Source organism: Eptatretus burgeri, chromosome 2 (assembly GCF_056783735.1).
Source record: "Eptatretus burgeri isolate ZD-2024b chromosome 2, Ebu_testis_v1, whole genome shotgun sequence".
Classification (NCBI taxonomy): Eukaryota; Metazoa; Chordata; class Myxini; order Myxiniformes; family Myxinidae; genus Eptatretus; species Eptatretus burgeri.
In genome coordinates this window covers 137,818,352-137,844,779 of record NC_140962.1, presented here as the reverse complement: position 1 = coordinate 137,844,779, position 26,428 = coordinate 137,818,352, and the positions used below count along the sequence as shown (strand labels likewise).

The following is a 26,428-nucleotide window of genomic DNA, read 5'->3' as shown; positions in this document are numbered from 1 at the left end:
GAGAAAAAAAAATTTTTGCAACTTTTTTTTCAACAAAATTTCGACTTGTTTTTTTTGCATTTCTACATGTTTTCAGTGATTTCCAACCCCCCCCCCCCAAAAAAAAAAAATGTTGGAGAAAAGAACTATAACTCTGTCAGCACTGTTGATATCATATTTAATGAATAAGATATATGGTTCACTTGAGTGACCCAGCAGTATTGGCGGCGGAGGTTTTGCACTCTCCCGAGTGCTCCCCCTCTCGTTAACCTCCGCCATCGAAGATCGGAGGTTACTGTTTTCACCCCTTTCTGTTTATTTGTTTGTTTGTTTATGAACAGTATTACGGAAAAACTCCTCGACGGATTTCGACGAAACTTGGTGGGTGGATTTGGTATGGTCCAAGGATTATGCCATTACATTTTGGACTTGGTCCAAAGTCCAATATGGCTGCTATGGCAGCCATTTTGAAAAAATATTTGAATTTTTTTTTTTTTGCATTTCTACATGTTTTAAGTGATTTCCAACCCCACCCCCCCAAAAAAAGAATTGTTAGAGAAAAAAAAATTTTTGCAACTTCTTTTTTCAACAAAATTTCGATTTTATTTATTTTTTTTTTTTTTTTTTTTTTTTTTTTGCATTTCTACATGTTATAAGTGATTTCCAACAAAAAACATGCCAAAATTATAATTGCGGCTGATTTTGGAACTTCAGGTGGATATACCCACGTAAAATCAATTTATGTCTCAAGGAATCGAGTTATGACGAATGAATTGAGTATGTAAAAGTTAAAAGTAAAAGGGAAAGTTGCAAACTATAACTCTGTGAGCACTGTTGACGTCAAATTGAATGAATAGGATATCAGGTTCACTTGAGTGACCTAGCAGTATTGGCGGCGGAGGTTTTTCACTCTACCGAGTGCTCCCCCTCTAGTTATAACCCAAGATGATCACAACTTGCTCCATATTTGTTGCTCAATGTCTCTCCTCTCCTTCCCCTCTTCCCTCACCCCCAACCTGTAATCCTTGCAGTATTATCAATGGCTTTGCCCTTCCACTGAAAGAAGAGCACAAGGTCTTCCTTCTCAAGGTCTTGCTGCCCCTCCACAAGGCAAAGTCACTCAGTGTCTACCATCCACAGGTACATGACCTGAAAGAGGTTGTGCCATGACTGGGAGAAATAAATCTCCCTTCCCCACGATGCAATCATTTAGAATTCCTTTAATTTATATTCCATTATATCATTGTTACGTCGAAAGGGTTGCTAATGCTTCCTGCCGTGACAAAGCAATATGTTTCCGAATGACCAAATTATATGAAAATATGTTCGAGAAAAACGTAGCTTCCCCCGGACAGAATTTATGGTCTGCCAGTCTCTTAAAACGAGTTTGTTTCTTCCAATTTAAATTCTCCACTCCGCAGGGATTTACCAAACGCTGAAACAGTTTCCGTGCGTGAGAAGGCGGGAATCAGGCGACACATACCTTTATAAATAAATGGTTTGCAGTATTTAAAACGCAGGATGACACAAATGGAAAATCCTGGGACGAGAGGTATGCTGAAGCAAATGAAATATAGAAGTACTTAATTGAGGTATATAAAAACCTAAGGTGACATGACCACACAAACCATGAAAGGGTGGGGTGGGGGGGGTGGGGGTTACATGCAAGGTCTTTAGGCATTTGGGGTGGAAGCAGGCATCACTTTGAGTGCAGCACGGGGAAAGATCGCCGGGCGACACGAGCTGGCTGTCCCACTACAGCACCAGAGACGAGGTCGTTGCACCTCGACGCCAGAGAGAGTGTGACTGGTCTGCCTTTACTTGCCCTGACGACTTCAACTCCTACTGCCACCAGGGCCCATGTGTGGCACTTTTATTACCTCCCCCATGGGCGTGCCCACAGCACCAAGCGTCCATCACCACCAGCCCGGCTGTGCCAATGACGTGGCACGCATTTGCTGGCATCGCAACGTCACGTGGGCCAGCTGGCATCACGGTGCCCCTAGAGCCACCATGGAGAGGTTTTTAAATCCACACACGTGACACAGACAAAGCCATTACTGTTCTGTTCGCACTCCATCCTCACCTTCCCTGGTTTTACAGAGAGGACACATCTGAATTACACTTTCCTATCTAATCCCTCGGTCAAATGAGCGACCTCTCACGGCATACATATTGTTATATTTGTAGGGTAGATGGAGGAACTCCATAGAAAAGGTAAAATTGTATAGGGTGCTATGGTCCGTGGACGTGTAGGAGACATTTCGATGTCATTTAAGTAGGGAAACTGTCAGCTTAAGTTATGTGTCGGCACACAGGGAGTGGTGCTGGTGTTAAATTAGGTAGGGTCTCAGGCTAATTTCTCCCAGTATGCGATTGCCCTCTGTGACCTTTTCCTATGTTTTTGCATTTCAAGACCGGTGGTAAAAAGGAATCACGTTCTCAGAACAACAACAACAACTGAGCTGGACATTTCCAAGCAGGTGAAAACCCTGCCTCCAGGAATGACTAGTGAGACCACACCACTGGGGGTGGATGATGGATGGGTCAAAACGTCAGAGGCAAAAGGAGAGGATTGAGTCAGGATCGGCAGTCGGGACACGAACAAGGAGCTAAAAGGGAGATTCTGTGAGGAACGCGATTGAGACCGAGGCTCTGGCTGGCCGCCCTCGACACCACGGAAAAGGCAGCATGAATCCCGTTGCTCGTTTGTGTGAATTTGCTCACATGATGGAGCAAGATGCTGGCCATTGACTGTTCGGCTGGGTCGTTTGAGACCATGCCTCAGAACCTCATGTTGCGCCATTGGGGAAGGAGGCAGTGCCATTTTGCAGAGAGCAGCGGGGTCAGCAATCTCAATCGTGAGGAGGAACTTTCATGACAGCTTCTGGGACCTTAACGAAGGGACCATCCACACGAACTACCCTTCTTACGCTTCCCGCCCAGAGAGCGGCTTGGCACCATTTTGGGAGTATTTCCCCACACAGTGATGATGCGGTTTGGCGAACCCCAAGCTTCAGAAACTCATCTCTAGGCACACAACTAAGTGCCGGGAGAAAGGGAGGATTATTCTTTTAATTATTCTGTCCCCTTGTCTATATTAAAGTCTGTGTGGAGGCATCTCAAATAGGAATTTAGGTTACCTCACGTTTCATTATCATCCCGTTTTGATTTATTTCCATTATAAACATTTGTTTTCTGTTTGTTAAACCCCTATTTATTAACTTTCCTTGTGTTGTCTATTTGTGGTGGGTTGGGGTATAAGCCCTTGCCCTCGTCGTGGTGAACACGTACGGTACGTGTCTTTGCTGCCCCTGTCCCACGCATTCCATAATCTCCAAGGATCACGTGTTCGTCTCGAAGGTAGAACTGTTTGGCTATCCTTCCAGGAAGGGGCTAACCCCCCTGGACACGACAACATAAACAGGATAACTTTATTCGAACAGATCCCTGGTTACATAAAATGTTCCAACCTACACGAACACACGGAGCACGCAAACTTAACATTCCACCGAATACGTACCCCCTCCAACGTAACATTCTATTCTGGGTTGCTGATTCTGCTGTTCATAAGTAGAATTGAGAAGTCACTCAAAATATTTATTCTTATTAACATTGTTTCTCTGAATCATGTAATGATGCACATCAGATGGAGAAGCTGAATATTACAAAGTTGAGTTTGGCATGTTCACCATCTGCATGTTATGTGTATCACTCGAGTTACTTTCTTATTCCATTAATCCTACATCATTTTGCCTTGTCGTCTCAATAAGACTTGGTTAGAATGTGCAAGTGTTGAGTACAAGTGTGGATAGACTCGCGAATACAGCCTCAGGTTTAGCAACACAGCGAAATATTTGGGACTTGCCCAGTTTTCTTCTAATGGTGTCAGATAGCTGACTGGGTACAGCTGTATGGTGCTGTTCAGCTATGCAGCTCTTATTTGTAGCTCCATGTGGTTGTTCAAGAAAGTGTGATATCCCACCATATACAGTCCTGTATTACATTTGAGGGAATTACCCTCAGTAGTTTTAATCACAGTTTGTCCCTCATTTCCATGCAGTTGGCGTACTGCGTTGTTCAATTCTTGGAAAAAGACAGCAGCCTCACTGAGCCGGTAAGTGTAATAGTACCTCTTAAAGGCCTCAGAGGTTTGTTTTTAAGCAACATGGGGTAAAATATTCTGCAATAAAGGGTTTTTAAGCTGGTATTGTTTTTATGGTGTGTTCAAATGTATTGCTGTTCTGGTTGAAGAGGCCGATCGCATTCATCTGTCCATGACATAATATAAACAATCATGATGTCTGTGGAAGTCAAGTTGTGTGGAAACGTGGCTCTGAAATAAGCATGGAAATTGGCAGCAAAACCAGTCTACAAGTGATCGCACGAATTTACACTGGAAGAAAAATGGTGCATATCAGAGACCAGTCGAGAGGGGCAGCCGAGGGGGGGGGGGCGTCAGGTCGAGGGGGAAGCTTTGAGGGGGTGAGGTGGGGGGAGAAGCTTTGAAGGGGTGGGGTGAGGGGGCAGGGTAGTTTGGAGAAGGTGGTCAATCAGACTCACGGTTGCTGAGAAAATGAATTTTTTAAATGCAGGTACGGATGTACGGCACACGTACACGACCGATTGCTTAACCACGCTTTTCACTTTGTGACCGCAGGGTAACTATCGACAACAAGGTACGATTTAACATGGAAATATTTCAATGGAAATACAAACAGCGACACTGGGACGAAAATATAACAGAGAAACACGACGGATCCGGTTCAGAAAACTTAGCTTTGATTTTTGTGGAAGGAGCAGCTGCAGATTTGACTTGCGTGTGGAGCAAACCCGAACCATTGTTGCAGTGTTTGTGTTTGCCTGGTTTTCTCTGCTCTCATGTGATTCAGAGTCTGAATAAATTTATTAATGCCTTTGGGTGATATTTAGAAGCACTTTCTAAAATCTATTTTTACAAATCAAAGCTGTTTTCTTCAATTTGTTGACTTGGCAAGCCAATTTTATGCAGACTGTTTGTAATGAGAGAGTTGCTGGATGAATGTGTTGGTTTGGCTCGAACTGGGTAGGGCTGGATGAGTGAAAGAGCAGAGGGAAACATTCTTGGAAGAGGGGATAAGTTTGAAATATCACCAATCAATATACAGTGGAAAATGCAGTCGGCCCTGTGCAACAGCTTCTTGATAGATGAAGTTGATGATTTTCAGAGCATTGTCCTCCACGGCTTCCAGGCACGAGACGTGGGATTGCAGGTGTGTCAGCCCACAAGGGAGAAAAATACTCCATTCTGTTCAAACAAGTACTTTATAGGCCATGAGTACAGTAGTTCTTTGCCCAGTGCAGAATTCCCAGTATTCCCCTGGCTTTGTTGGCCAGTTTGGAATGTCTGCCCAAGAGAGGTTATGGCTAAAGGTGAGATGCCCATTAGTTCAAGGGATTGAACTTCTAAAGGTTGATCATACAGGAATGATAGTTCTTGATTAAATGCCATGATTTTACACATTTATTATTAATGATCTATTGATCACACAAACATGTAACTGTTAATACTGTTACAGATCTGGAAACCATTTGCATTCAACATACAGATGTCCCAAAAGTCAGTTATGTCGTTAAGTATGTGTGTAGTCAGATCCCTTTCCTTTTGTCTAGTGGGAGAATCAAAGGCGTGCGTTGCGATTTCTTTTTAGTTCGGTTATTAAATCTTTACATCCAATGAACAGTGTGACCACTCCTTGGCTTTTTTCACAAGATCTTGGCTATTCATTGTTCACCTTGGCATCTTGGTTTTCTATCGGTTTTCTTGGCGTATAGGTTTTCTATTATCATCTTTTTTCCGAAACCTTGTGAATTCTTGGCTTTTTTTCATTGGCTCACCTTGGCATTTATGAAAATGAGGAGTGGGGACACTGCCAACGAACCCTCCAACGAATAACCAACAACCATTCCATTCCCCATCACGATCCACTATCCACCCGCTGTCTACAAACACTCTGACTTGCCAAGGCAGGGTCTTGCAGCCGTTCCTTGCCGCTTCCACCAACGTTCCTTCCACAAATGTTGTAACTCTTGCACGACGGCCTGTGCAACATTGATACTGTTACTCGTCAAGTATGAACCCGCGTGGAAGACTGGCTGGGGTTTCCCGGCAGAGGCCGTTGCAGCGTTTATACTGTTGCTCATCGAGTGTGGGCCTGCGTGGAATGGCTGGGGTTTCCCGGCAGGGGCCAAGGCCCCGCCCCGGAAAGGTGGGCCGTAGGACCTGTCCAATCAGAGGCGGACAGCGAGGTGTGTTCACCAAGGCCCCTCCCCGTTGAGAGAGGTCCATAAATTCCCGAGCACTCTCTGAGGCAGGTGGTCTTTTTGAGGTCTTGGAGGTTCTTTTTGAGGTCTTGGAGGGAGAGTCTTTTAAAAGTTCTTTTGAAGAGTTTTTGGTGGGCGTCGAGGCGGTGAACATGTCTCTGCTGGCCCTCTACGAGGAAGGGAAGAGCGGCCCCGACCCCCTTCCGTGGACCCCGGCCATTCACCACCCGAGCTCCACCACGAACCTCGAGTCCCACATATGCGAATGGGGACCAAACCAGTGACCATTGTCAGGTGCCGCATCGTGGAGCACGCCCTTCCTCCGACGGTCAGGTACACCACCAAACTCTGGCCCCCAGCTTGTCTTTCTCCACGGCTGCGAGGGGCCAATAAAGACTATGGGTTTCTTTTCATTTTCTGTGTGTGTCTGCGTGTGGGCCCCTCTTTAAGTAGAACTGAATAAGTGTTTTTGGATCATTGTAAATACTTCTTGCATATTCGCGTTCAGTCTTGCTTGTGTCTTCATTTAATGTAAATAAAACTTGTTAGAAATGCCCCCAGTTCGTTTCCGTCCCTTCTTCAATTGGTCCAGCATGGTTCGGATCTGAGTTTCGGCGGGTTTTTATACCCGATAATCTGTTCATTCCAGCCGGCACGACTTTGGCAGTTTCTGCTCGGCTGCACCTAAACCGGAGTTGGTAGTCGGTAGTTGGAACTCTACCGCAGTTGGTAGGGTGACCCGGTTCGAGCAAGACATGCTGAGGGCGTGGTTTCCCCGGTAGTCAAAATCGCGTAGTTAATTAGGTAAATTGGTTATAGACAAATAGACCCTACGCTTCGTGGTTGAAATATTTGTGACCACGGTCGGTTAAACGACCTGCCGGCTCGCGGAGTTATCTGAGCGACGGCCCACAATTCCGGGAAGTTTGGTGGGAGACGACGCAAACCTCTCCCACCTTGTGGTCGTTCTCGCCACCGACCCCCGGCCCACAACAATACTATGCAGAGGAAAGTTTGTTTCTTGTTACATTTCATGCCCTGTCTTGAAACTGAGTAAGAGGGCCATGGACAATTGTCCAGACCTTTGTGCAAATTCTTCTTGTGGAGGTCCCTTAAGGAGCAAGTTTAAACTGCAATGGAATCAACAGTTTAATAGGTCGGCATGGGTGAAACTCCTTCCATGTTTTACAGACATCCGTATTTTTGTAACGACTGATATGGAGGTTTCTGTATGTTCGTCATCAGAAAGGCATGCCGCGATTATCGGGAATTGAGGTGCTATTCCGATATGCTGATTTGTTTCTTAACCCATTTCACCCTGATGGGGTGCAATGCTAATGTAATCACACATCATGACCACAATTTTGTGAATTAGTCCCATGGTGGATTTTATTATGAGCTATTTTTGTAGAAGTTACCCGGGTACAAAAGCTTGCAAGCACGTGACCGTGATTAGATGTCCGCCAAGCAGGACACCGTGTGTGTACGTCGGTGTTGTGTATCCATCTGCCTTTCCTCGCCGGCAGATTTTTCTGTACTGGTTATCACATTGGAATGGCATTTATATTTGTTTACTTCATGAGTGTTTGTTAACATTTTATTTTGTTATATCAATGGTGTCATATTAATTTGTGATTGGAATGATGCTCTTTGGAATGAAAATAGAGAGAGATTGAGTTTTTATAAGAAGATGGAGGAAATTGTTATTCGGGGCGGAGAAAAGGATAAGGCGGGGCTTCCCCAATCGGAATGGAAGGCTGTGACATTCATTCATCCTACGTGGGTGATTTATAGTAGCTGGAGAAGACCGCTCGTGTTATCACCGAGACGGGACTTACTATTTATCCTTTGGGAGACTCTTCTTCAATCATCTCACCAAAGGTCGAGGAGAACTTGTAGGCAATTGCGACCTGTCTCGGCATCATTTTCATGTTATAATATGTAAATATTCTCGAGCTCTGGTTGATTTAGGGTTTTTCAGAACCAGGTGCAACTGGAAGAGAGACCTGGAGGTTGTTCGGTCACGGTTGGAATGAAGGATTGACTCGGATTCTGAACGCATTGGACGTCTTTTCCTTCCACGTTAAAGATTCGCCCGCTTGGCGTTTTGGGCGCGAACGACTGCCATTTGTTGGTGTTTATAAGACGCATTCCCCTCTACAGAGATCTGTGCTTGGTGTTGTTCTGAAAAGGGCAACCCTTATGGTGGAGTTTTGCTGGTAACGATTCTTCCCTTGATGTTGGAACCTTGTGCCTCGTGTGTAAAGAGCTCTTCTTTCCTTTTGTGGTACCTTGCATATCGCGGGTTGGTGAAGCCCGTCTGAAGAGTCCAGAGTCGATTTCTCCTTGAATCTTTCATCAACATTTCTGCCTTCTGCCCTCCCATGTTCCAGAGGGCTATTTAGCCAAGTACCTCGACAACTTACCATTCCCTTGTGGCATTGTTACTCCTTTCAGACATATTCCCTTCACTGATACGTTCACGACTCTGACCGCTTGCCAGCGCTGATGCAGTACCTCCTGTTACTCATTTTGCTAACCTCGGAAGGATGACCGGCTGAGTCAACCTGCCTGGTATTAATTCAACAGCAGGAGAGAGGCTGAAACCCAAGACCCTAAGTTCTTAAGCCAGCCACCCTAACTGTTAAGCCAACACCAGGCTCCAGCAATGAATGTTCAGGTGAAATACAAAGAATTCTTCCCCAAATATCATTTTCTTTTGCATATTCTTTTTTTTTGTTACAATATGGACAGAATCGCCCCCAAAATTCATATTTTGTAATCGATTTTACAAAATTTTACCAGGGGAACACACCCCCAGACCCCTCCCTATGAAAATCTCATTTTTCCTCTTCAAAAGTTCTGCAGTTTCATCCTTGGGTCAGGTCATTGATCTCAAATGGCACAGATGTGATTTGGTGCTACCGTGACTGCAGGTGAGTCACTGCTTTGCGATCTGCCGACAGGTTGTGATGGGTTTGCTTAAATTTTGGCCCAAGACTCATTCTCCAAAAGAGGTGATGTTCCTGAATGAGCTGGAAGAGATCTTGGACGTCATTGAGCCTGCGGAGTTCGTCAAAGTTATGGAACCTCTCTTTAGGCAACTTGCAAAGTGTGTCTCAAGCCCACACTTCCAAGTAAGAGGCTGCACATTATTCACTTGGAATTTTTGAGTTACTTGAAAATTTATTTGTTTTCCTTTTTCTTTTTTTTTGGATATATAAATATGTATAGTCGAGGTGCGGTTGCAAGGAGTTGAGGTGGGGAAGGTGGATGGGTTTAAATACTTGGGATCAACTGTCCAAAGTAACGGAGAGTGTGGGAGAGAAGTGAAAAAGAGAGTGCAGGCAGGATGGAGTGGGTGGAGAAGAGTTGCAGGAGTGATTTGTGACAGAAGGGTAGCTGCAAGAGTGAAGGGGAAAGTATATAAGACGGTAGTGAGACCAGCTATGTTGTATGGTTTGGAGGCGGTGGCACTAACAAAAAGACAGGAAGCGGATTTGGAGGTGGCAGAGTTAAAGATGCTGCGATTCTCGTTGGGAGTGACGAGGATGGACAGGATAAGGAATGAGTATATTAGAGGGACAGCGCAGGTAGGACGGTTTAGAGACAAAGTGAGAGAGGCGAGATTGAGATGGTTTGGACATGTGCTCAGGAGGGAAGCGGAGTATATCGGGAGAAGGATGTTGAAGATGGAGCCGCCAGGCAGGAGGAGAAGAGGAAGGCCAAAGAAGAGGTTCATGGATATGGTGAGGGTGGACATGCGGGTGGTTGGAGTGTCAATGGAAGATGTGGAGGATAGAGCGAAATGGAGACGGTTGATCCGCTGTGGCGACCCCTAACGGGAGCAAGCCGAAAGAAGAAGAAGAAGATAAATATGTATAGTCGAGGTTCATGGAAAGGATAGTACACTGAACGGATCCGGACATAACAGACAAAAACAAGATGCAAAACAAGCATGTACGGGGTGGGAAAGTTGGACACACAAGAAAACTCCAAAGAGGGAAAACTGGAAAATTCGAATGAGGAGGGATTTGGGTGGGGTTAACGAGGGAGGGCAAAAAACATCATGGTTTTGGATTGGGGATGATCTAAGATGGTGGTGAACAACTGTCTTGAAGATGTGGAGGGAAGAATGAGATTGAAAAGGATGTGAAAGTTGATGCTACGGGCAGGAAAAAACGAGGAACAAATAAGTGGAGGTGAGCAGTGATCCTAGATTTAGGTACTTTCACCAGAAGGGGGTTGATGGTCGACCGTGTGGGCTCTACAGAAACCTGGGGGTGGGGGGGGTGTAGCATGTAGAGAGCAGAGGGTGTAAGACCGGAAAGGAAGCGGTTCCTTTCTTCCTTGACAAGGTAAAACTTTTTTTGTTTTGTTGTTGATACGTTTGACTTCCTTTTTATTGGAGTACAGTACTCGTTTAAGAGGTCACTCTTGATTTATGACCAAGTTTGAGTTTAGTACAATTTGGTTTTTAGAAGAAAGAAATGTTGAATTTCCCCCCATTCGATTTTTTGTGTTTTTTTAACAGAAGCGAGGCTCATGAAAGAGCAAGGTAGAACTGCCAGTGGGACAAACATCAATGGAACGAACGAACAGAAAAACAGGAGAGTGAGGAAACTCTGAAGCTCGTAAGTAAAATGATTTCGTTTGGAAAGCTTAATGTGGGTAATAAAGATCATTGTTCAGAATTGGGGATTATGGTACATTGCATGCTTGCAGTCCTGGAGGAAAGAGTGAGACAAGCCGGTAGGCGGCCATGGGTCGCCGAGCATCCGATGACCTTTGACCCCTGATCTGAGTTAATCTAGTACTAAGTACTTACGAAATTGCAATCGAATCGGTTAACCCGTGAATGAGCAAGGGGGCTTTGAATGGTCATTTTGCCCAAACAATGTACTCATTGACCTCTGACCCCTGACTTAGCCGAGATAGGTCAATATGTCCTGAAGCAAAGTTGTAGTACTCATTGAGTACTATGTACCTATGAACTTTCATTCGTATCGGTTAATCCGTGTAGGAGCAAGGGTGCCTTGAATGGTAATTTTGCCCGATAAATGCACTTATTGACCTTTGACCCCTGACCTACTCGAGATAGGTCATTTTGCAAATGAGCAAAGTTGTAGTACTCATTACGGTCTATAAGCATGTAAAGATTCATTCGGTTCAGTTCAACCGTCTTGGAGCGAGTGTACTTTGAATTTTCAGCGGGAATGCTCAATGGCCCTCGGCCACCCAAGTTGAGAGGGTTACCATTTTGGAAACTATAAGATATAGAAAAAAATGGATGTCATATAGCGGATAGAGAATCACCTTAAGATCATGCATACCAAATCTCATCGAGTTACATCTCCTGATAACTACTCGGTATCAATTTGAATGAAAAGTACTGAAAATGCGGTTTGATATCGGAAATCCCCAAAGTTCGAGGGGGTGCTGTGGGTGAACAAAGATATAAATCGAAAATCCGGCTCAATCGTTTGTGCACAATGCATTCCATATGATTAGTGTGAATTTTCATGGCAATCTGACCATAACCCTAGGAGGAGTAGCATTTGGTGCGAAGGCACCTCCAGCTTTCGCATATTATCGATTTTTGCCCTTTGACCCCTGACCTAAGTAATATCGGTCAATATGTCCTGAGGCAATGTTGTAACGTACTCATTGCGTGCTATGAACCTGCATAGTTTCATTCGCATCGATGCACTCACCTGGTCGCTAGGGGGCCTTCAATTTTCGCCAATTTTTGGGCATACCCCATTTGTAGGGGGCGCTGCGGGTAAACTATTCCATATATCACAAAAACCGGAATATATTTGGTAGAGCATCACCTGTAGATGATGCATGCCAAATTTCATAAGCCAACGTGGGATAATGGCTTTCGGAATTGATTTTGCGTGAACGGTACCGATTTTGAAGGTTTTTCGGCTGTTGCTAGGGAACCAAAGCGTCCCTAGCAACCATCACAATTTCCAAAGCACTAGGTCATAAGATGTACCTACCACCCGAGTTTGGTCAAAATCGGCCCACGTTTACTACCAATTATGCTGATGACAAACAAACAAACAAACAAACATCCAAACAAACAGACAGAATTACTGACAATAAGGGTCACCTATTTCGGCGACCCAACAGAACAACTTCTGGAAGGTGGTTCCATAGATTGGAGAAGCCAATAAGGTGGATACAAACCAAGATAGAAATAGAAGGAAACTCTCAGGAAGGAAAAATTTTAAATTTCGAAGGAGGTGGGTTGGAGGGGAGGGAGCAGAGGGTGCAAGACCAGAAAGGGGTTGATATAAGACAGAGAGACTGCTGACCTGTCTGCAATATGAAAGTGATTGGTCCATTGATTCAGCTTCATCATGGGAGATTCCAATGATCTTGAAGGTCTTGGTATCCACGGCGTTAAGTTGAGCAAGGTATGAGGAGCGCCAGCCCAGAGAGGGAGATCAGCCCTCCATCAAGCAGTGGATGAAGACCTTGTAGGTGGATAATCACTGCTCACCTGACTCCAAAATGTTTTGCAATACCTTGCAGATGTCTCCAAATTGTGTGTTACAGTGCCTCATCACACTAGAAGGCAGACAGCAGATGTATCAATCCATGCTAAAATGGAATTTAACGTCTGATTAATGGTCTAACACTGGTCTGATTAATGAAACGTATTGTTGCATGTATGGCGCATCACAACTGCTCAGTCACAACCGCAGCTGATGTGGAGACAGTACACATAGAAAACGAAAATGGCGTGAGCCAACAAAAAAAAATGTGAGGAAACTTTTCGTCCAATGCCATCTGCACTCACCTGGCTTTACCTAGTTTCAGACATTGGGGGAAAACAAAAACATAATACCTAACTCTCTTTATCCACTATTTTGGATGGGTTTATTCCACTGGAATTGGCCCATTTTATTATGAATTGTAATACCCAACCCACCAGGTGGCGTTATGCCATACACATTTACATATAATTTGCATGTACCTCCACCTCACCACCACCCTGAAGCCCACATTCCCCTCCCCCACTCTCGTTATGTTTTTTTTTTTAAAATCGCCTAAAACCTACCCGGGCATACCCCCGAGTACAATCACTAGTTTTGATCTAGTACAATCACGGCGGTTCAGGAGTATATGCATAGAAGTCAAACAAACACTTCTCAAATTATATGTAGTATGATAATTTGATGTCAGTGGTGTCTCATCGTCTCACCCGAAGGTGTTGCAAGACTATTGTAACGCCCCTGTCTCTGTCTGTCTGTCTCCACGTCTATATATATATATTTATATATAAATATATATATTTATATATATATATATATATATATATATATATATATATATATATATACATCTATCTTCTTCCTTCGGCTGCTCCCGTTAGGGGTCGCCACAGCGGATCATCCGAATGATCCGCATCGTGATTTGGCACATGTTTTACGCCGGATGCCCTTCCTGACGCAACCCTGGTCGCCTCTTACGACACAGGGATAATATATATATATATATATATATATATATATATATATTGGCTTTAAATAACCCCCCCCCCCCCGCAACTGCTTGTCCGATCGATGCAAAACTTTAAACATAGGAGGGACTCCCCATGGAGAATATTTCATTGATCACTCTGACGTCATAGGTTACATGGTATGGTAGCCATTTTGGAAAATTGGCATATGTCATAAACTGACCATTGGCTATATAGGGTGATAACGATGACATCATCGGTGATGTATTCCAGCCATAATTGGTTAAGTCAAAATCCTTATCTGAAAAATCTAAAACTTCATATATTTGATCTACGCACTCATGTAAGTGAAGAAGTAATCTTATGACATCATTGGTCGCCTGGTCTGGTGGCCATATTGAATTAAAATTAAAATGTTTAAAAAAAAAAAAAATCTTCTCCAGAACCGCTTAACAGATCGATGCGAAACTTCATGCATATGATCGAGTAGCCATGGAGAATCTAGTTTCAAGTTTTTTTTTTTTCATGGTAATCATCATTGGGGTGCATGGATGATATGGGTAAAACGGGCCATAATAGTAGTGTGTGCACTATTCGGTCAACGATGGTATTTTTGTTCAGAATGAATATGTGAGGCGAGACTATGCGCTCTTCAGAGTGCCGTCCTAGTTTGTTAATTAGAAGCCCAATCTGTTTTTAACCTTGGAAATGGGGTAAAGTGTGCATGCACACATCTGAAAATCAAAGGGAAAAATATATCAGGATTCCTGTGAGGGGGAAAGGGTAAAGACGACTTACGATTTTCACCCAATCTCCACCAAATTTTGCAGTAGTACCCAGGCTAAACCTCTCCCTCCCTCTGCGAATGCTCCTGAACGGACAAGAAAGACTTAACATGTTTTGACCCATTCACATCCCGAATGCTAATGTGCTCGTACATTCAGGTGGCAGAACGAGCACTTTATTACTGGAACAACGAGTACATCATGAGCCTTGTGAGCGACAACGCTGTTCGGATTCTTCCCATAATGTTCCCTGCACTTTATCGCAACTCCAAGTCCCACTGGAATAAGTATGCTTATCATGTACATGCGATTTTTATTTTGCACCTATGATTTTGTGACTCTGGTAGGTCCGTTTTTTTCCTCCCTCACAAACCTGTGCCGTGTTTCTGCAGGACAATACACGGACTTATCTACAATGCCTTGAAGCTCTTCATGGAGATGAACCAGAAGCTGTTTGATGACTGCACACAGCGCTACAAGGCAGAGAGGTTGAAGTAAGTGATGTTGCTCATGATTTTCAAATGTGCGTTTACATCTTAGCCCGATTGATCTGGCATTTAGCGGCACAGCCAAAAATCTAAGGGAAGAAGAACAATGAGGATGTTTTCCTCCGTTTACCTTCGAAGCTTGTTTGAATGTTGTCCTTGTGGTTTTGTACCAAATATACTGACATGTTGATGAATTAACTGCACAGGAGCTTTGGAATTCAAACAAATTTTTATTATTAAATAATTTGGATTCATCGTGACATTTGTCTTGTGAAATAACATTTTCCTTTCCATTATTTCAACCACAAACTCCAGGTGCTCTTTTACCTTTTTTTAAATCCACCAGTGGTGCGTGTGTATCATATTTCATCATGTGTTGCCAGCCAAGGATTGCCATTTTGTTGTTGTTCTGGGATTGTCAGTTTGGAACTGGGGAAAAGAAAACACGGAAGCGTCTTTGCTTTGTGGCTAAGGCATAATTGCCGACCATTAAGGATTCACCATTGCAACTCAAGGAAATCTGGCTTGTGCATCCGAGATAAAGTATCTCAATTTATCTGAATTTTTGTGAATAATATGCTTGTTTATCCCAATTGCTTTGTGGTCTACTTTTGTGTCATTGGATTCCTTGTAGTTGGAAGTGTGCACAACAAATTGGCCTTTGTCAAATTTGCATTTCAGTTGATAGCATTATTATACTGATAGATGTTAGGTAAACATATTGTTACGTTTGAGGGGGGGGGTATGCATTCAAAGGGTAATTAGGATGTTTAATTAGGTATGCCATGCTGTTCGAGTTTACCAGGATCTCGATGTAATAAGTAGCAATTCAGTGGTGATAAGTTGTCTAGTAAATGTTCATTTCTTCAAGGGGAAAATGATAAATGTCGCGTAATTAGATAGGGACACGGGATAGGGTAAGTGTGTCTGCGTAAACCCCTTTTGGTATTCTCTGAAGACTGGCCGTGACGTCACAGGACAGTGCAGCGGATGGCTCCGCCCCGTGATCACGATTGGCGGAAGGCGATGGCGGTGTGCCAATAAACGGCTCGATTGGGAGTGACTAGGACGAAGGATAAAAAGGTTCTGTTCGGGGTCGAAAAGGAAGAGGAAGAAGATTACAACCAGAACGATCATGTTTTTTTGGTGTGGTTCCCTATGGCGGCAGAGAGCGTCCTTGTTGTTGTGCTGATTCGATCGTGTTCTTGATCGTGTCTTGGAGCCTTGCTGAGCCTCGTGCCTCACCTTGGTTGGCTCTGGGGTTCTGCTGACTCGGAGTACGGGGTCGAATGGCGGGCGGACCTGCCTCCCTCTCCTGCTCGCAACTTGGCGCCAGAACTGGTTCCCTGGCGGCTGTGAGCGTACTTGGGCCAAGACCAGGAGGTCGACAGCACCACGGTTTCTCCTGCCCCCCTGACGAGAGCAAGGCCAGCTCGTCCGACGCCAATCCAGGGACAGTTGCGTCCACACCACGGTCCAGCCTGACCACCAGGAATAGCTACGTTTTGTTTGTGTGTGTGTGTGTGTGTGTGTGTGTGTGTGTGTGTGTGTGTGTGTGTGTGTGTGTGTGTGTGTGTGTGTGTGTGTGTGTGTGTGTGTGTGTGTGTGTGTGCGCGCGCGCGTGTGTGCTTGGCGCCTTAGAGGGATTGAGAACTGTATATTCATTGGAATTGTCTGTGTTTTTCCCCACGCCCGATCCCACACCATCCCGTCGAATCGCCCCGGATCCCTCTTCTTGCCGAGTCTCGTTATTTCTGGTAATAATAAAAACAAATAAACATCATCAACTCAGTGAAAAGTGACTGGTGCCACCTTCCTCGTCCCGTTTGCGGTAGAGCGATTAGAACCGCCATGTTTGGGTTATAAATAAATAAACCGCCTCCATCGTTTCGGCTCATTCTACGTTGGCGGGACTGTTCAAGTCCTGTGGACATCACAATATATTGCTTGTCATGAAAGTTGTACATTTCCCAAATTACATTTACACACTGCGACACCCGACCTGCATCATAAAAATAGGACCACTGGACCTGTAGCATATCTGGGCCCTGGCCTAATGTCGTCACTTAAGTTTGGTACCATTCTGGCTGGTGAGTCTGGAGAGGAAGGTTTTTGAAGGAATGTACATGTTTTTCAAAAAAATTTACGAAGTCCACCATTTTGACACACTTCGGGTCACATGATTAGCATGACCACTGCAATTTAACATTGCCACCCTGTCCTAATGTTGTACCCCAAATTTGGTAGCTTTCTGACTGGTGGGTCTGGAGAAGAAGATTTTTAAAGGAATGAATACGATTTCCCCAAAAGTTGGCCATTTTGACATGCTTCCGGTCACGCGATCAGCATGTCTTCTGCAATTTAACATCCCTACCCTGGTGTAATGTTGTAAGGCAAATTTGATAGCATTCTGACTGGTGGATCAGGAGAAGATTTTGGAAGGAATTTGCGGGACCGCCATTTTGACACACGTCGGGGCACATGATCAGTATGGCCTCTGCAATTCAACATCACAACCCTGTCCTAATGTTATACCCCAAATTTGGTAGCTTTTCTGACTAGTGGGTCTGGAGAAGAAGATTTTTGAAGAAATTTAGGAAGTCGGCCATTTCGACCTACTTCAAGTCATGTGACTGGAACGTGCTTTGCAATTCCTGTTACCAGTCAAGAGATGAACGTTGCTGCAAAATTTCAGCCGGATTGGCCCAGCGGTTTGGCCAAAAAAGTTGAAAAAGGAGACAGACGGACGGTGCGCGGTGCCAATACCTTATCTGGAATTTAAATTTAAATTCCAGATAAGCTAAACATTTGGAATAAAAGTTACGTTTTTGAGAGAAACTGCATAATGCCATTTTGAGGTGGAAGTGCTTGTGGAATTGACGTCACAGTGCCAGTAGACTGTAACTGAGCCACCACATTGCAATACGCTTTGCCGTAGCTATGGATTTTTCTGCTGGAATAGAGCCATATTCTTTCGAAGCAGAATACAGCCAACCAGAGCTAAATAATGTTCAAACTGCACCAACTTCGGAAGAACAAAGTGACAGTGATGGTGACGGTGCAGAGGAGAAGGTGAACGTGGCAGGGAAGGCTTTGTGACTGGTGCAGGTGCGGACATTGTGAAGAAATGCTTACAGCATGGGAATGCGTTGTGTTGCCAGGACTGGGATTTACGATATGCAATAAATTAAACAAAAACGACTGGTCTTCTTTAACTCTAGTTCATGGGGTCGAGAATATGGTGAGCCCGGACGTTTTAGTTGCTCTTTTCATTAATTTCTTGATGCGGAAGGGGGTCAGGCGAGTTGGCACCTGATCCATACTTTGCAGACAGAACAGGTATAGATTGATACTTGAGTCATCAGGAAAGCAAGGGCTTTGTAAGCCCACCAGGAAGGACAAAGCCTGGGGTTAAGCTTTGATCGCAAAATGGCTGTACGCATTTGTACTGTACACAAAACGTCCAAGAAAACACCTGCCGTCACCTTTAACAACAGCTCTAGCCTCTGTGCTCTCATCAGTTTTCGGAGCTTTATATTGAAAAATGGTTGGATGCGCATTGGACGCCAACCAATGTTTACTTTTTCAGGTCGTATCCTAATAGATCGGCCCGTCTTTGTTGCTCCGTTTGGAAACACCAAGGCTCGAAGTGGTCTTCGCAAACTATTTTGTGCCTTCCAAAAGAAAATGTGTCAACGGTATGACCAGCTCCTATATTGTGAAGCCACTTCATTGCTATCCCTCTCTTCTCTGGATATTTATCCACATTTGGGATGTGGAAAAAGCTTTTACTGCACTTTTCTCTCTCATTGACACAGCCTTACACCTGACACTCCGGCGTCGTGCTTTCTGTACTCGCACTGCGACATCACATTCTCACGAATACTCGGTTGCATCCAGTGCTTTATCGCTGATTCATGTTCTACGATGTGGTCACGGGTTTGCCAGACCATATTTATAGACTTCTGAGGTTTAATTGCACTTGAAGTTTCATTTGTTAATACTCAGTGTTGTCCCTCTTGGAAAATTATTCTGCTTCTTATTTTTCGTATGCAGCACATGGCTGTGGATTTGCATCAGTTTTTTTGCAGGGGGTGAAGCTGTGCCACTGATGCAGTTCCCCCTGTCTGTTAGAGCAGGGATTTCAAATTTGGCCAGAGTGCCCGTGAGAGCTCGCCTACTCTTCATAAAGGACACCGTGGGATCTTTAACTGCTAGAAACCCAGTTTAACGTCCATCCGAGGGACGGCACATACGATGCCTAGCCCTGCATGTGAAACACCAGGATGACAGTTTATAGCTGGATGGGGATTCAAACCCAGGCTATGACAGCTCAGAGGTGAGTGTGCATACCTCCTGGCTATTCCGCCAGCATGATTCTATTGTTGTCATGTCTGTGCTCTATAAAGTCATAAATGTTTCAGGGTTGTTGCTGAAAGCCTCAGTGGGGATAGCAACCCTGAAAGGGAGTTGCTGGTATATTCAAATGCATTAAAAGATGATCATTATAATGTATGTAACATAGAGAAGTCTGTTTTGCCTAATATGTTGTTTCTCCCCTCCCCCCCCTCCCCCCCCAACAGGGAAAAGCAAAAACTTAGGGAACGAGAGGAGGCATGGTATAAGATTGAAAACCTAGCCAAAGTCAACCCACAGGTAAGAAATGCCCACAGAACATTGGCATAGCTTTTGTGGACAAGAGGCTTGGGTTTTGAAAAGACACTAAATGCAGAGCACTTAAAAGTTTGTTTTGGGAAAATATATGTTGTTGTGATGTAGGGAATATTTAAAAGGGAGGTTTGTGGAATTAAGGAAGAATCACACAATGATGCCTCTGCCACACGACTGCACTGTTGTTACCTTGTCTCAGGTGTTGCCCTTTGAGTATCCAAGATGGAAGCACAAAAGAGTTTTAAGGAGGGACAGGATTCAATACTCCAATTGGATATGATGTTAACTTTAAAAAAAACAAAAAAAAACTTGTTTACAAACCAACAAAAGTGAAATGCTAGGAGGGGGAACTTATTGTACATGTTCTTAGTGTATGTTTTCTATAAAGTGAAGTCTTTAAACCAAGAATTTGCCAATGTTGTCTGGTAGCGAGTCTCACCAGACCAAATGCTTACTCAAAGCTTTTCAAGTTCCATACAACTTATCCATGGTCTCACATTAACTTGGTCATCCAAAGCTTTTGATGTACTAAGTTAACCCCAGCAATCTGCCTGGGGCACTAGGACTTAAAATGTTCACAAACCAGGCATTGGGTTTATCATTTCAGAAGTTCTTAAAAATGCTAATACCATATCAAATTGAGTAGCAGCAGATTTGAAGGGTGTGCTTATCAGATGCAGATATGTGGCACACTTGGGGTGTTGAAGATTAGCCACTGAAAAGAAGCAAAGTTCGATACATTGTACCAAAATCATTCTTGCCAGCAGTTTCTTATCGTTTGTTAACCCTCTTCCTGCACCAAATGATGTCATCCCTCTTCAGCAAACGCTCAAATCTCCGATAATGAGATAGAAGTTCTGTCCTCTTGAAGAAGTTCTGTCACTCAAGCTTTTGGGTCTCACTATCTGCCATGATCTCTCCCAGGAAAGCCACATTTCCAAGCTGGCTTCCAAAGCCAGTCGCCGACTGGGCATCCTCCGTCGTGCAAAGTCCTTCCTTGGCACACCTGAGCTCCTGACCACGTACAAGGCTTTCATCCGCAGCCTGATTTGAGTACTACTCTCCCCTCTGGGCTGGTGCTCCCGACTCACACCTAGCTCGGCTTCACGCTGTGGAAACCAAGGCATTTAGGATCATTGGTGTCTCCCGCAATGAAGTCGAGTCTCTGGGTCTTTCACTCTCTCACCACAGGCGTGTCCGTAGTCTTTCTGTCTTCAACCGACTCTTGTCCAGCCTTGCACTCCCTGCTCTGTCTGTGCTCTGTCCCCATAATGTTTCTGCTGGGTGCTCGAAGTCTGCCAGCAACCCCCTTATGGTGAAACTGCCAAAATCAAGAATCACTGCTCACCTTCACGCTTTCATTCCTCTTTTTTTAACCACCTCTACAATGAACTCCCACACACTCTTCAATCCCATCTTTCCTCCAGGTCTTTAAAACAGCTGTTCACCACCATCTCTTATCTTCCCCCATCCAAAGCCATGATCTTGTCTACCTACGTCAATCCACCCCAAACTCACCTCTTTCAAATTCCCGGTTTTTCTTCCTGAAAGTCCCTGCAGTGTCCATGTTGTTTATCCCATGTACCCTGCCCCAACTCTCTCTCTTCCACAGATCTCCTGATGTCCCTGTTCCCTACCGCTGTTGTGCTTCCCTCTCGCCCCCTCTTTTCTCCTGCTCCCTTTATTATATGTTCTGTGTGTTAACTCTTACATGAGCTTCGACAAAGATAATCAGCTAACTGGGCACAGTGTCGATACTCCATTGCAACCAGTGCTTTATCGCTGATGCATGCTTTACCATGGGATCATGGGATTCCCAGGCCAGATTTAAGGACTCCCTCGCTTCCACTCAGGTCTTTAGTGTGAATGAGGGTGTCGTATTGTTTTTTGTATACTGAAGTTGATCTGGGTCTGAAGATCTTAACTGCAGGTTGAAATCATACCACTTAAGCTGTAACAATGATCAAATGATGATAACTATTCCTGAAGTTAGCAATGTGATACAAACTGTAGGAACTGATCAGGTTCCACCTGCAGTTGAACAGGATGTGGTATAACTCTTTTCATTATCTTCGCATTCTGCGAAAGGTTATGTATTGGTTGCTGTGTATTTATTTATTTGTGTGTGTGTGTGTGTGTGTGTGTGTGTGTGTGTGTGTGTGTGTGTGTGTGTGTGTGTGTGTGTGTGTGTGTGTGTGTGTGTGTGTGTCTGTGTGTGTGTGTGTGTGTGTGTTTGTTATTCGCATAACTCAGAAAGTATTAAACCAAATCGCTTGAAATTTGGTGGGATGATGGGTTATTATCCAAGGAACATTTGATTAGATTTTGGGAGCGATCGGGTCAAAGGTCAAGGTCAAGGTCACAGAAAGGTCAAATTCGTATTTTTACCATAGCGCGGTCAATTTTGATCTAATTGGCATGCAACCAATGCCAAAATGTTCAGAATTCATTGCCCAATCTTGTGATGGGCGACATGACACAATTACGTCATTACCCTTGTTAGCGGTTGGGGGTCAAAGGTCAGTGGGGTCACGACCTTTCAAAATATGCAGTTTTTGTCATAACACGGTCAAATCAAAACCGATTTGCATGAAACCAACACCAAAATGTTCACTGTTCTGTTCCCCCCACTCTCATGCTAAGAACAAAAAAGTAGCGGAGGCGAAGGTATGCGCTCTACCGAGTGCCTATTCTAGTATTGCATATTTGTTGGTGTACCAGATGGTCACACTGATTTCCTTGCACTTGCAAGAACCTATAAGCAATCATAGCTTGGTGAGTAGCACAGAAGGTGGAGTCTCAGTACATTATTGTGAAACTAACCATGCTTTAGCAGACCTTTTACATGCTCAAAACCAGTTATATTGTTGCCCAATGTGGCGTTGAAGTCCCTCGAGATGATGGTGATTTTATACTCGGAGGTTCTTGCGAATTCACAAGAATGCTTATTTAATGAACTGCTTCTTCAGGTCCTCATCAACAGCTTCAGTGGCTGCTGTAACAGACCATCAGAGAGACTGTTTCTAGTTGATGTCACAGGTTGATACGAGAAGCTGTTCACAATAGCATTCCATGAGATCATTGCGTTAGCAGAAGTTTTATTTTGAGCAAGACTGACTCCTTGCCCTTTTTGGTTGTCATCAGCACCAAAACCAAATGAACGTTCATTTGCCCTTTTCTCCAAAGCCAGGCTTACCTGACTTCTGTCAACCTCGCAAAACTAACCCTAACTTAGCTTACTGGTGGCCTGGTGGATTGTTCAGTGTAACCCACATTAGAATGTGACAAAACATTAAATTTCAAATCTAAGCCCATAAATAATGTCCATATGATCTGAATCCTTGACTAACAATCCGTTCAGCAAGACGCAATGTGCAAGTTTCAGTCGCAATTGAGTTTTTATGTGAATGGACCACTGGCCCAAAGCAAAACCTCACTTGTAATCTTCTATCACTTCCAGAAAGGAAGCAGTATTGAGTGTCTCAATTAAATCCAGGCCTGCAAGGACAGAGTTAACAGGTTGTACCCCAAGAAGGTGCACAGCTGGACAGGAGAAAGGGAGAGGTGATCGATAGCAATCCTGTCCAAGTTTCCCTGGAAGTTTCCCTGTCATTCATATATCGTTTTACGCCCTATCTCTCAATGCTGAAGAATCACTTTAAAACTTAAATAATTCTCGTATCCGAATTTGGATCTTCACCAAAATCGAATCAATTCGCCGTTGTCACACACCCAACGTGTCCACCAAGTTTCGTCGGAATCATCCACAATTTTTTGAGATATTGTGCTAGATATGGTTTTTGGCCCGATCTCTCAATGGTGAAAAATGACTTTAAAAATTCCAGCCGCCGGATCCTGATCTTCACCAGAATCGAATCAATTTGTCCTCGTCACACACCCAACCTCCCTACCAAATTTCATCCCAATCCGTCCACAACTTTTAGAGATATCCTGCACACAAATAGACAAAGAGGGAAACAGACAAACAAAAAATCGACTGACCAATGTACTTGAAAAAAATCTTCGATTTTGCAAGTAACGAGCAAAACAGACAGGAGTGAAAACGTAACCTCCTTCCACCTTCGGTGGCGGAGGAAATAAATACATTACAATTGAAACTACAAGGGCACTTTGAAGAGCGCATACCTTTGCCCTGTAATGCCTGATCCACAAGAACATATCTGGCCCAATACATTTTTGAGATATCGTGCTATATATTGTTTTTGGCCTTATCTCTCAATGGTGAAGAATCACTTAAGTTATATTGTTGCGGGCCGGGCGTCGGCTGCGAGCACGACCGCTAGATGGAGCCGAAGAGTCGACTACGCCGAGCACCCGGAATTTAGATCGTACTTCTTCGGAAAACTCCGAAAAGTACGGGTCTCTTATCGGACCGTGAAGCGTCAATATTTCTACCACGTGGTACATGGTTATTTGCCAATTTTCAAAACACCGAGACATCCACATGGCGATTTACCGAGTCTTCCCACCCTTGACGGCAGTCCGACACCCATACGGAACGAGCCGCTAGCGTACTCAAACCGTGTGTGACCCGAGCGGATGGCCACCGAGATTCATCAGTCCAAAGGTCCCCTTACGGCGGCACAACGGCCTTGCTAATTTTCCAACACGCAGCACGCTAAGCCAATGGAGGAAAGGAGACAAACGAGCTGATACATTTCACAAATGGGGATATTTATTAAACAATAGAGAAATGAGGGGAGCACGTAAGGGCAGAGTTATCCGAATATTGATAAACATGTATGTACAGCAAGGCACTTAACAATTCATTACTTACTATACTGGTGCCACACACACACACACACACACACACACACACACACACACACACACACACACACACACACACACACACACACACACACACACACACACACACACACACACACACACACACACACACACACACACCCAAAATAATCGGAACAAAAGCGGTCTTTATTAAGGCCTCCAGCTCGGATGGAGAGGTCAGCTGCAGACCAGAACCTGCCTCGGACCTGTCCACCTCGTATGGTCTTCGAGCTGATTTGCACTGAGCACCAGCGAGAGGCGAGCCGCGATCAGCCTCCTGAGCTCCGGCGGATCCTTTCACGCTCCAGAACACGTGCTGGTGAAGACGAGGCGCCGATCCTTCACAATCCGCTTGAGTCGATTCAACCGAAGAACCACCAACCACCTTCCGTGCTCTCTGAACAACCACCAACCACCAACCAAGAACAAGAACCCAGAAGAGCCCACTTCTGTCTCTCCGTTCCCTTCTTATCCCTCTAGGGCGCGACTCGCTTCCAGCGTGACTCGTTCGACGTCGGTGGGGGGGCTGTCGCATCCCATTTCTTGGAGTGCCCACGCGAGCCGATTCATGTCCATATTAGGGAATGGAATTCAGTTCGCTCATCGTTGAGTGGGGGCTGTCGCATCCCATTTCTTGGAGTGCCCAAGCGAGCCGATTCATGTCCATATTAGGGAATGGAATTCAGTTTGCTCATCGTTGGGTGGGGGCTGTCGCATCTCATTTCTTGGAGTGCCCAAGCGATTCGATTCGTGTCCATATTAGGGAATGGAATTCAGTTCGCGAATGCATTCTGAACGCACCCGCATTTCAGCGAGCGCGCGGAGAATGCTGGGAACAGAGGGTTTTCGTTGGTGTTGTAGTTATCGTTGGTGTTGTTGTCATCGTTGGTGTTGTTGTCATCGTTGGTGTTGTTGTTGGTGGTGTAAAATAAAAGAAAACTGACTATCAAAGTAACTCGCAGCGCATTTGTATTTATTCACCCATTAGACTCGGGAAAGGTGCCATTAGACTATCCACATTCACTTATCGAAATAACTGAGCTATAGGACCTGAATGTTGTGTGCTCATGGCTTCCAGATTCGCAACAACATTCGGCAGATCCGAATTCTGATCTTCACAAAAATTGAATAAATTCGTCCTTGTCACTCACCCAACGTGTCCACCAAGTTGCATCCGAATTCGTCCACAACTTTTTGAGATATCGTGCTATATATTGTTTTTGAGCCCTATCTCTTAATGGTGAAGAATCACTTCAAAAAACTCTTGTAGTAGCATCCGGATCCGGATCTTCATCAAAATCTAATCAGTTCGTCCTTGTCACACACCCAATCTGTCCACAAAATTTCATCCGGATCTGTCCAAAACTTTGAGATATCCTGTACACAAACAAACAGAGAGAAAGGGATGAAAACATAACCTCCTTCACCTTCACAGTGGTGGATCTCCAAATGTCATTTCCTGTTCGATGATGATTCATTGTTAAATTTAGCTTCGTTCCTGTACGCTGGTCTGATTACTACAATGAACAATGCGTGAGAAACAACAAAAGGCTCGTAACGGAAGATAATCGTACACACCGACGCAAACAATGACTCGGCTCAAAAACAGCGATTGGCTGAAATGAAATACCGCGATACAATGAAATACCGGAACACAACAGGTTGCCCACAATTGGTCGAGACCTGTGATATTGGAACCCACAATATTGAAGGTTTTACTGTATTTCTTTGCAGTGTTTTGACTGATTTGTTTTTACGTATAACATATTGGCTTGGGGAAGAATAAGGTGACAAAGGAAAGACTGTTATGCATCGACAGTGGGCCAATATGTGGATGCAACAAAAAAGGGAATAACGGAGTAAGAGAGAAGAGCAACAGAAACGTAGCAATCTGCAAGTAGTAGGGGGGAGGGGGA

General features: G+C 44.4%; 1 protein-coding gene across 6 annotated transcripts in view; it reads left to right on the top strand.

Moving 5' to 3' along the window:
• Positions 1 to 26,428, top strand: part of LOC147033267 (serine/threonine-protein phosphatase 2A 56 kDa regulatory subunit gamma isoform-like) — a 155,013-nt gene that overhangs the window by 125,099 nt on the left and 3,486 nt on the right. For 5 of the 6 annotated variants that reach the window (XM_085871462.1, XM_085871463.1, XM_085871460.1 and 2 more), the window contains 6 exons: positions 1,011 to 1,119; positions 4,043 to 4,096; positions 9,249 to 9,419; positions 14,701 to 14,828; positions 14,934 to 15,035; positions 19,613 to 19,685. In XM_085871462.1, coding sequence (XP_085727588.1) covers positions 1,011 to 1,119; positions 4,043 to 4,096; positions 9,249 to 9,419; positions 14,701 to 14,828; positions 14,934 to 15,035; positions 19,613 to 19,685 — 637 coding nt within the window. Of the gene's footprint in view, positions 1 to 1,010; positions 1,120 to 4,042; positions 4,097 to 9,248; positions 9,420 to 14,700; positions 14,829 to 14,933; positions 15,036 to 19,612; positions 19,686 to 20,624; positions 24,606 to 26,428 lie in introns of those variants that run through there. The other variant, XM_085871461.1, reaches the window with a different exon arrangement.